General features: G+C 32.8%; 1 protein-coding gene across 2 annotated transcripts in view; it reads left to right on the top strand.

The window, feature by feature from the left end:
* The window catches only part of RFX7 (regulatory factor X7), a 96,587-nt gene that overhangs the window by 30,506 nt on the left and 53,717 nt on the right, over positions 1–12,364 (top strand). For both annotated transcript variants that reach the window (XM_088797221.1, XM_088797222.1), the window contains exon 3: positions 9,156–9,189. In XM_088797221.1, the coding sequence (XP_088653347.1) occupies positions 9,156–9,189 (34 nt within the window). The remainder of the gene's footprint in view (positions 1–9,155; positions 9,190–12,364) is intronic.

Genomic DNA, 12,364 nt, shown 5'->3' with positions numbered 1-12,364 from the left:
TCCTAGCAAGCTAAGTCTCTAACTGTTCTTTTAGGCATACTGTTACTTACAGTGTATTAATACGCTATGTATGATTGGCCCATGACTGTTAATGTATTTTATTGTATTATATTCAAGTCTGAAGAAAGGGAAATATTATATGGTATTTTTGTGAGGTGTTTCTGTGAGGTAAAGTAGGCTTAGACAAAGTTTTCTCTCTTTTTTTTTAAAATCACATTGCTTCCTAAATTTACTGTCTCTTGTGTAGCCCCCCACTAGGTGAGAAACATTTGCCCAGCTCTACTCTGTAATTTGATTTAGGGAAAACAAAATAAGCTTCGTAAACTGTATCTCTGTTCCTTACATTGTTATGTGCTCTCCTTATTGGTGTGTTTTTCCCAACTCCATTGGTTTGGGATTAAGGTTTACTTTATAACCTTGTGGTCATCTGACTTGATATGCAAAAGCTTGAACTGAAAGATTTAGAAGATGAATGGTTAGCATGTTCCATAAACTTAGTAATTATGATACCACAGCAAAATTATGAGTTTTTAATCTAATACCAAAATATCAATACTATTACAATTTTTATAAAAGTAATAACTTTTTTAAAACAACCAGTGAGACCATACGTTTAATGCATATCAAATATAATCAGTTATCAACAGTTTATAAAATGTCAAAAAACTTAGAAAAATATTAAAGTTCAACATATACTGTATTTGAACATGTTATTTGCAGATGAAATAAAATAGCTTTAGTCAAAAAGAAAATGAACATTTAAACAACGAACTATTAAAAAGTCAAATATTATCTACCTTTTTAAAAATGCATAGTCAAATGTACATTAGTTATTTATTATTGAGTGGTGAGTGTATTTTGTGCATATTTTTCCTGCTGCTGAAAAAGTTTTTTTAAACTTAGCTAGTTGAAGTAGCGGTTAAAATATAAGTTAATTCCACATATATTCCAAATGTATCCGTAGATAATCTCATTATCCTGTTTGATAACTTTAAATTTTTAATTTAAATTTTTACATATTTAACTTTAATTTTTGATTGGTAGTTTTAGATGCTCGTAGTTTAATGAGTTATAAAGGTCTTACAAGTCTTGCTAAGAACCACAGTTCCCCAACCACTAACTCATTGTCTGTCAGAAAGCCAAGTGGAATAAATACTTCTTATCTCTTGTTTGTTTGGTGTGTTTTTTAATCTCCTTCCAGTGACTAATATTGGCCCACTGGATACCAGCATGGAAAGAGCCATATAAATACAATGCAAGGGTGGGAAGTGGATATGAAACAGCAACCAGAAAATACCCAGCCTGATAGTTTTCATTTCTAAGTCATCATTTTTTAGCTCTCTGGAAATATTAAAAGTCTTTTTTAATATGTATAGTACCCAATTTCTTTCTTTCTTTGTTTTTTACCTTTGTGAGGATTTAAAATTTTTTTCTAGTAGGGATTTCGCACCCTCCTTTTACTTTATTTTTTTAACTTTCATTTATTTTAAGTGTGTTTTTCCAGGACCCATTAGCTCCAAGTCAAGTAGTTGTTTCAATCTAGTTGTGGAGGGTGCAGCTCACGCTGGCCCATGTCGGGATCCAACCGGCAACCTTGTTGTTAAGAGCATCGCTCTCTAACCAACTGAGCCAACCGGCCGCCCCCATACCCTTTGTTTAAAAAGGGGGAATATTCTGTCTTACCGTGTTTCCCCGAAAGTAAGATCTAGACCATCAGCTCTGCTGCGTCTTTTGGAGCAAAAATTAATATGAGACCCGGTATTATATTATTATACCTGGTATTATATTATATTAATTATATTATATTATATACTATATTAATATTAGACCCGGTCTTATATTAAATAAGACCTGGTCTTAATTTTTGCTCCAAAAGACGCATTAGAGCTGATGGTCCAGCTAGGTCTTATTTTCGGGGACACACAGTAATTGTATACCCATCTGAGTATATTTAAGAGTGAGGCACAAAAAGCTTGATAGAACACTTTTTGCTGGTGATGGGCCTTCTGCCTTCTGATTCTGTAGGTACGGAGTGGGGCCCATAAGTTTGCATTTCTAACTAGTCGCAGGTGGTGCTAGTCCAGGAATCCTATTTTGGGAACCACCTTATTCGCGTCTGTGGAAGGAATGGAAGCAGAGCGAAAGTTAAACTGCAAAACTGCAGAGTTCTGAATTTGGGATGACCCATCCGAGTTGCCCCAAGTTGAGACAGGGAGCTGGGCCTTTATTCCCACAAGGTGATCAGCCTCTGGCTGTGGGCTGTCCCTGGGAGATGTGACTTTGGGAAGTGAAGTTTTCTTCAGCATAGGCAATCCCATTAGGGGGCTGACAAATGAGGGCTTTCTGCTGAAAGCACTTTCAGCAGCTGGAGGATCAAGTCCTTTCTGGAAAAGGGGAAGTGAGCAGTATATCACAGAGGCCCTGGATGCTGTTTCCTACTTAACCTCCACCCCATCCTGAGACAGCCACTTTTTCTAATTTTTCTTTCACCATAGATTAATTTTGCCTATTCTAGAACTTCATGTAAATGGAGTTGTACAGAATGAACCTCTCTTGGTGATATCTTTGGTTCAGTATAATGTACATTAGATTCATCTATATTCTTCTACATATCAGAGTTGGGGTTTTTTTTATACTGCTGAGCAGTATTCCGTTCTATGAATATACCACGTTTTTATGCATTTTTATATTGACTGTCATTTGGATTGTTTCCAGTTTGGGGCTATTATGATTAAAGATTCTGTAAACATTCTTAATACAGGTCTGTTTTGTGGACATAGTTTCATTTCTTTTGGATAAATACCTAGGAGCAGAATTGTTGTTTTAAATTATAGGTTTATATTTAACTACTAAATTTTTGCAAAGCATTACATGTCCACCTGTTACATTTCCACCAAAAGTGTATGACAGGTGCAGTTCCAAATTCTTGCCAACTTTTTGGTGCTTTCAATTGTAACCATCCTATTAGTATATAATAGCATATCATTGTGATTTTGATTTGCATTTCCTTGATGACTAATGATGTTGAACATCTCATGTGGTTATTGAACATTTGTATATCCTTTGTGAATTATCTATTCCAGTTATTTGCATATTTATTAATTGGGTTACCTGTCTTTATTATTGAGTTGTAAGAATTCATTATATATTCTGGGCATAAGTCTTTTCCCAGGTATGTTTTGTAAATGTTTTCTTTTTATTGGTGGCCTGTTTATTTTCTTATTTGATGTCTCTTTATGAATAGAAGTTGATTTTGATTTTGATGGAGGCTTATTTATTTATTTATTTTTAAAGTTATTGCTTCTGTACCCCAAGATATCTTTGTATATTCTCAGGTCATGATATTCTCCTATGATTTCTCCTAGGCACTTTATGATTTAAGCTCTTATGGTTAATTTATGATCCAACTCAAATTTTTTTTACAGAATGAGGTATGTTCATTTGTTTATAGATACATTCAGTTATTCCATCAACCTTTGTTGAAAGGGTTTTCCTTTATCTCTTGAATTGCTTTGGTACCTCTGTTACAAATCAGTTGACTAAATAGAAGTCAGCTATCATTCATACCACCTTTTTACTGCATATAATGTTATTTTACTCTGGCTTCCTGAAGATTTGCTTTTCATCTTTGTGTTTTCATCCTTTTGACTATGTTACATCTTTGTGTGTTTTTCTTTATAATTTTCCTGCTTGGAGTTTGCTGAGCTTCTTGGATATGTAAGTTTGAGTTTTTCATAAAATATGGGGAAATTCTGGCCATTTGTCATTAATTTTTCTTCCTCATTATCTCTCCTCTCCAGTCGTACAGTTAGACGACTTGGTATCGTACTACAAATCTCTGAAGCTCTGCTTATTCTTTTGAATATTTTTTTCTTTCTTCTTTAGATTCAGTAAGATGTATTGACTTATTTTCCAGTTTAGTGACCATTTTTCTGCTGTATCTGATTTCCTGTTAAGGTAACTCAATGAATTTTTAAAATTCAGATGTACTTATTAGTTTTAGAATATCTTTTGTTTTTTGTTTTTCATTTCATGCTTCCATTTCTTAGCTGAGATTTCTCCCATGTGTACATTTATTGTAATCATAGTTTCCTTCAAATGCCTGGAACATATGTATAATATTTGCTGAAGTCCTTGTCTGCTTATTCTGACATCTAGATAGATCATTTAGGATTTGATTTCTATGAGCTGCTTTTTTTCTTGACTCTGGGTCTCTTTTTTTCTGTTTATTCATTCTGGTGGATTTTGCTTGTGTCATGGACATTGTGTGTGATATATTGTAGACTTTGGATTCTGTTATTTTTCTCTGATGAGTGTTGATTTAGTATTATTATTATTTCTTTGTCCTGGTAGACAGTTAACATGGCTGGATTCAAAATCCCAACATTATCTTTGCTGTAATAGGCAGCAGCCGAAGTCTCAACTCAGATCTTTCCCTTTTCCAGCTGTTGCTTTTTGCTGGAAACTTTGGAGTCTTCTCCAAACAAAGATCATCCAAATATTTGATTATAGTTTATACAGAAATTCTGTGGCACCTGCCTTTCTGGGATTTCATCTTTGACTTTACAGTGGCTCTGGTAACCCCAGACTTTGTCCTCTGGCTCCTTTTCTGGCAAGACAGAGATTCTCTTCAGTCCTGAGTGATGGTTGCTGCCAGGGTTAAGTGCCCTCAGGCAACCGCCTTGTAACTACTACAACTCCTACTCAGTGCAGCTGCTTTCAAGGATGAATTCCCTCCAGTTGCTACCTGCTTTTAGTTGCTCTCTTTCACTTTGTTTGTTTTTATATTTTGTCCATAGTTTATAATTGTTACGTATGTATGGGAAGGTTACTCCAATGTAACTTACCTTGTCATTATCCAAAGCAGAACGTTACCATATGGAAGCATTATTTTATTTTAATTGAGTCAATCAAAGCATCCAATATTCCAAGGACTATTTTAATATTTTAAAATTGTAAAACACCCACTAAATGGAATATTACTATATATCATATTAAAATTTTGAAACAAAGCTTGGAAATAGAACAAGGATCACTGCTACTCTTCACCATTAGACAAAGGATTTTAGCCAAACTAATTAAATAAGAAAAAGGGTCATGGAGGAAGAGGTAAAAGGTTAGAAAGAAAAATATTTCCATTAATTGTAAGTGCACTTATTACTGACAGGAGACTCTGCATACCAGTAGAACTAAAAGAGTTCAGGAAGACCACTGGATATAAAGTCAGCACTAGAAAACGAATAGTTTTTCTACACATCAGCAGAAACCAGTTTGAATCATAGGAAGAAAAGGATACAGTTTACAATACCATTTATAAGCTACTTAGGACTCTTTCTAATAAAAGGTATAGAGATAGTTATAAGACATTTATAAGGACAAACAAAAATAAATCCAAATTGTAAATCGATTCCCCTGGTTCAATCTATAACATCAGTACAGTTCAATATGAATCTTAGCAGGACATTTATGGACTTGGAACAACTGAAAAACTCACCTGGAAAATTAAAGGTCCAAGAATTATCAAGACTGTTCTGAAAATGGTCAAGGAGGGTCATGCAATCAAATAACTAGACTTAATTTTTCTACGCACTAATAAATTCCAAGTGTGGTGTTGGCTCAGGGATAGACAAGTAGATTAATAATAAAACAGAGAAAAAGCCAGAAACAGATTCAAGTACACATGGAAACTTAGCATAATAAAATAGGAAACAATTGACTTGCCTGATAGAAAATACATATATATATATATATATAATATATATATGTATGTATGTATGTATGTATGTATATATGTATGTATGTATGTATATATATGGCCATGTCATACATAAGAACAAATTCTAATTAGAATAAAGATCAAAATTTTAAAAAGCTAACTTGAAAAATTTTAGAATGAAATGAATATGACACCTTAGCTAGATAGGGTTTCTTAAGATAAAACAGAAGTCATAAATGAAGAAATAAATTAGACTCAATCAAAAACTTAAACTTCAGTAAATATTATTACTAACATTTAGTAAGATATCCTTAACAAAGTTAAAGTATAAGTAACAAAGGGTTAGTATCCAGAATACATAAATAACTACTATAATTTAATAAGAAACAGTCAACTCCACTTAAAAATGAGCAAAGGTTATGAATAAACAATTTATGGAGGAGAAAACCCATATGGCCAATAAGTGGGTGAAAACATACACAGCATTGATAGTAATTGGGAAAATAACAGAATTTTTAAAAGTTTCGTATGTTTCAGAATGGCAAGTTTTTAATATATGCATTTTATATATCATGTATAAATGACATGCATATATATATTTGCGTAAGGTTATAGGAAAATAAGGACTATTGTCTACTGCTTATGGAAGTATAAATGGATACAAGTATTTGGGAGATAAATTTGGTAATATATAATAAAATTGAAAAGATACATCCATGAGCCCCAGAAAATTGAGTTCTAGATTTATAACTGAGAAATTTTTCATATGTATACCAGAAGACATGTATTGACACATCATTTGTAGAAAAACTGGAAAGTGTGTATCTGACTTTGAATAGAGGAATGGATGAATAAATTTGATATATTAATTCAATGAAATACTTTTCCGCAGTTAAAGTGAATGAACTTAACCTATGTATCAATATGGATAGATCTCAAAAACGATGTTGAATGAAGACAATTGCAAAAGATATACATTGTAATGGCATTTATACAAACATTTAAAGCTTCACTGATCAACAGAATATAATGCTTATAGATATTTGTATACCTAATACAAATATTGAAATATCAACTGGGAAGGCGACACATCAGATTAATAACGATGGTTGTCTGGGAGCATAGGGAGGGGAATGGGACTAGACAGAAGAACAAAGGGAACTTCATCTCTATCCTTCTGTTAGGTTTATATTAAGTATGAAGTACAAAAATATCAAAGGACTAGATTAAGTGATTGTCAAGTTCATATCTCACTGAGAAGTGCTTTCCTTTTACTTTATAAGTTTATTGTTTAAAAAGTTGTCTTTTATATATGCTTTTTAGAGATTTGCCAAGTTGTTTGTGATAGGGAGACATAGTCATCTTTTTAGATATCCCGTAGAGCAGTCCATTTTTGGTAGAAGAGGAATATATTTAGATCTATGGTTTAAAAAATAATCACATTTTCAGTTTCATATTAATTTCTCTTAAATTCCTTTCTTAAATGGTCTTTCTAAAGAGTTTTCTTCATACAGGGGACTGAGTGTGTTTTTTTGTCATTTATTCATATAGCAGATTTTATTGAACACCCAACATGTGCCAGATGATAATACAGCAGTGAGCAAAACAGACAGAGCTTTCTTTCATGGAGTTTAAATTCTACTCAAGGAAGATAGCTGGTAAACATATAAATTAATAAAAATATAAAATGACAGGTGATGAGTACAGCAATGAACAGTAAAGCAGGGTAAAAGGGATAGAGAGTGTTTTATATGGGGAAGTCAGGGAAGAACTGTCAGTGAAAGAAAACATATAGCAAAGCCACAAAGAAAATGGAACAAACACATGTTATATGGGAGAAGAGTCTCAGCCACTGACAGAAAAAGCCAGTACAAAGGCCCCGCCCCTGCCTGGAGAGGCCAGTGTGACAGGAACTGAATAAATGAGTTGACTAGTGAGGTGAAATTAAAAAGATAGCAGAGGACCGTGCAGGGCTTTGTTGGCCATGTTAAAGACTGGGGAGCAAAGGACTTCCGTGGTTTGGGCAAAGAATCACTCTGCCTGCGTCATTGAGAATAGCCCAGGCTTGGTGGTGGTGGGATAAAGACAGAGAAGCAGGGAGACCAGTTAGAAGGTTATTGTAACACTTTAGACAGGAAATGGTGGTAGTTTAGACCCAGGTGGTGAGAAGTGGTTGGATTCTTGATACGTTACTTTTTAGCAGAATTTCTAAATTGATAGAGCACTCTATCTCAGGGAAACTGAGAGTTACTAAGAGAGAAAAATAGTGCACCTTAGCTATTAATGAGTGATAAGCTATACAGATAATCCCCCAAAATTTAAAAACCTCTGAAAATATTTTGTGGGATTCTGAGGAGAGGATTTCAGTTCCTCTTCCCTAGATTTACCTTGTTCCTTTTAGTCATTCTGAACTTTGCAATTGAACTTAATTGAGTCTTACTTTGCTCTTTAAAAAATGAAATTTGAAATCTAAGTACAGTTGTAAAGTTTTGAGGTTTTTGATTGCATTAACTGAAATGAGATTTAAATGCTGGTTTTTATTTATTCTAGCTACATGCAAAGGTAAATAACCACTTTTTTGACATTTATGTGTCTCTAAACCTTTATGGAAGATAATTTGGTTTGTAACATATTTTAAAGATTGTGTATAAACTATTTCTGGACTTTTGCATGATTTCATTGCATTTTCACTTTACTGTGTTACAACAAAACCCAAATAGTTCAGTTTTATACTGGCTTCATTTGTGTTATATATTAATGGTTTACTTATATTAAACAGCTCAGTTAAATTGATATATAGTGGGTTGATTTGTAAAAATACTATTTCCCTCCAATTTATTACCATATTAGTTCATCTTGATTATTACTTTTATGTCTAGGGAACCCTTTCCTGGGTGTGTGTGTGTGTGTGTGTGTGTGTGTGCGCGCGCGCGCGCGCGCGCGCGCGGCTGTACATGAGAGAGAGGGCAGGAGAATCTGCCTTATAACAAGTCTTTAGAACTACAGATAACATTACACCATTGTGGCTTTTAAATGCTAAACAAATTATTGTCCATAGTGGCATACATACAGTAAATATCGCAATTCAATGTAAACTCTGTATCCTATCTCTAAGTATGATAATACATCTACACTTTTATATATCATTAAAAACGTATTTATTCAGAACGTGATCTAATGATACAGAGTAACAACAGGTTGATTGCAGCAGTGAATTCAGAAAATATTCTGATCATGTTTTGGGATTGACTTTAGTACAGTGAATGGGAAATAGATTTTTGTTTTGCTTTGTGAAAAAATACAGTTTTAGGATATGACGCCTGATTTTAAGGAGTTTTACTTACTGTTTTCATAGTAGGGAAGACCAATTACCCTGTTTGAGAATATTTGAAATATTTAATAAATTTATCTTAATAACTCAGCTTTCTTTTTCTTTCAGCAAAACTGTACAATCTAAAGTGGACTGCATTCTGGTAAGTAAAATAACTAATCTTAAAATTCTCTTAAGATTAAAGACTTTCCCCACTATATAAAAATATATTGTTCTTCAGTAAATGTTTATTTTAAATCTAATCCAGTTTTAGTGAATAAAACTTGACATTTAATTACAGCCCTAGGAGTGAACTGGCTATAAGGTATCTACATTCCTTTATCTTATCAGTAATGAAATCACAATCTGAGGTAATTGCATGTTTTTGAAACTTACTAGCTTTTACTAAAGATCACTTAAACATTTAATAAAGTGGATGTTTATTTTTCTGTCCTAATAACTCCAAAGAATTTGTTTAAAGATAAGATTTAAGATGTTTTAGTTGGATTAGTTTTGTTGTGATGGCATATTTTTTTCATATTTGGGTTCTAGACTTGAGGAATTAAAGCAACAATAACAGTTTAAGTTTAGGTTATACTTCTAGAACTCTAAGAATTTGTTTAAATGAAAGCTTTTTAAAATGCTTCTTGGGTTAGTTTTTGTTGCTATAGTATACTTTTCATGTTTGGATTGCTGGCCTTCAGGCATTAAAGGCATCATAATAGTTTAAATTTAGATTGTATTTGTAGTTCCGTAGGTCTTCTCTTAAACATGTGAGGAAAGAGCCATGCAGTTCCTAGGGCTGCTGGAATACTACTGACTTCTTTCATGAAATCTCTGCTGATGGAATATTCTCTAGGCTCTAGAACATTCAGTGACTCTACTGTTAGATTCCCCCAACTGTCATTATAGTTAGTCCTCTTTCTCTACTTGTGACATCAGAACTTTCTTATTCGTGTTTGGGTATTCTGTGTAAGCTCACTTTTGTATGTGTGGCGGGGAGAGAGGGTCTGTAGTGTCTGATATCTGATTAGCTTATTAAGTAGTTCAGAGAAGAGGTAATTTGATCAGTTCTCCCATGCTTTTCTAATCTAATAGTTGTGAGTGGATGTTAATGAGGATGCTATCCCGTTTCGCTCAGTCATCTTTTAAAAATTTTTTTGGTTACAATAACCCTATGAAGTAGGTACTCTTGTTACCTCTTTTACAAATGAAAATACAGATGCTGTTGCATTTAATTAAAAAAAAAATTATTGAACACCTCCTGTCTAGCAAAGCTAGGTGTACAAATACAAAATAAAAAAGATATTCCCTTGCTCTCCAGAAATTCAATCTGTTGTCAAAATATATTCAAGTGCTATTAAGACCTCAGAAGGTGGTGACGGAGATTTTGATTGGCATTATAATGAATTTATACATCAATTTGGGGGCAGTCCACATCTTAATTACAAGTCTTCTAATCCATGAGCATGATATATCTCTATATTAGTTGGTTTTCTATAATTTCTCTCAGTAGTGTTTTGTGGCTTTCTGTGTATAGGTGGTATCTATTTTGCTTAAATTATTCCTAAATATTTTAAGATTTTTTGGCCTGAATGGCATTTAAAAATGTTTTCCGATGTTTTACAGCTTAATATTTATATTGACTTTGTAGTCTACACACTTACTAAGTTCACATGTTAGATCTAGTAGTTTATATGGCGAGTCCTTTGGATTTTCTACCTAATCATTCATATTGCACATGAATAAAGAAAAGCTTAATTCCATTTCAATCTAAATGTCTATTTAATTATTTTTCTCACCTTACGACACTGCTAAGACCTCCAGGACCATGTTGAATAGAAATGGTGAGAGTGGACTCCCTTCCTTTGTTGTCAATCTTAGGGGGAAATTATTCATTTATTCATTTTACAGTATGTTAGCATATCTTTCCATAGATGCTCTTCCCAAGTTGAGCATGTTCCCTTCTGTTCCTATTTTGCTAAGGGGTTTTTATCTTAAACACGTTGGATTTTATCAAATGATTTTCCGCATATCAAAATAATCACATGGTATAATACTTCCTTGTTATTAACATGGTAAATTACACTAATTTTTAAAAAGTAAACCATCTTTGCATTCCTGTTACAAACTCCACATTAATTATACTTCTGTATGTTGCATTATGCATTTATATATTGCTACATTGGATTTGCAATTTTGTTAAAGGCTCATCTGTGTTAATTAGGGCTTTAGATCTGTTTTTTTTTTGTAATGTCTTTCTATTTTTTGATATCTGGATAATGTTGGCATTATTATGTAATTAGTTTAGAAGTGTTTTTCTTTATTTTTGGAAGGAATTATTTTAAATTGTTTCTTTTAATGTTTGGATGGATTTCACTAGTGAAACCAACTGTGGGAAAGAATTTATAGGGCTATTAAGTGCTTCTGTTTCTTCTTAATGTAGTTTTAGTATTTGTGTCTTTCAAGGAATTTTTTCATTTCTGCTGTATAACTGAATTTATTGGTGTAATGTTGTTCATAATACTTCATTATCCTTGACTGTCTGTAGGATCTGTAACAATTCTCTCTCATTCCTAACAAGGGCCATTTGTATCTGCTTTCCTTTTTCTTGATCAGTTTAGGTAGAGGTTTAATCATTTTATTGGTCTTTCTTTGTATATCAAGTTTTGGCTTCTGATTTTTCTCTCTTGTTTGTGTCAATTTTCCATTTTGTTTCTTTCTTCCCTAATATATATTGTTTATTTTCTACTGTTTACCTTGGCTTCAATTTACTCTCATTTTTCTAGCTCCTTAATAAAGAAACATTGAACTTGTTTTTCTGTTGCAAGCATTTAATGCTATAAATTTTCCTGTAAGCTGGTTTAGCTACATCCCATAATTTTATGTTGTTTTCATTATTCAATTAAATTTTTTTCTATTTTCCATTCTGATTTATTCTTCTACCCATGGAACGTGTGTGTGTGTGTGTGTGTGTGTATTCTCATGTACCCATGGAACACACACATATGTAGATATATATAGATATAGGTAGATAGGTAGATATAGATATAAATATCAATTTCCAAATAGTTGAGTTTATGTGATATCTTATTGAGTGTTTCATATGTACTTGAAAAGAATGTATGTTTTACTGTCAACCAATGAAATGTTCTTTATATTATCAGTTAGGTCCAGTTGGCTATTGTTTTTTAAGATGTAATTTAGCCTTACCGATTTCCTTTTTCCTTGTTATTTCTATTACTGAGAGGGATGCTAAAATCTCTTATTTCCAATTGTGAGGGTTTTTTTTTTTTTCCTTGTTTCTCTCTGATCCTGTCAGGTATTGAAGCTATTAT

This window comes from Rhinolophus sinicus, chromosome 3, assembly GCF_057876585.1.
Source record: "Rhinolophus sinicus isolate RSI-liver-muscle chromosome 3, RSI-T2T, whole genome shotgun sequence".
Taxonomy (NCBI): domain Eukaryota; kingdom Metazoa; phylum Chordata; class Mammalia; order Chiroptera; family Rhinolophidae; genus Rhinolophus; species Rhinolophus sinicus.
This window is presented reverse-complemented; position numbering and strand designations above follow the sequence as displayed.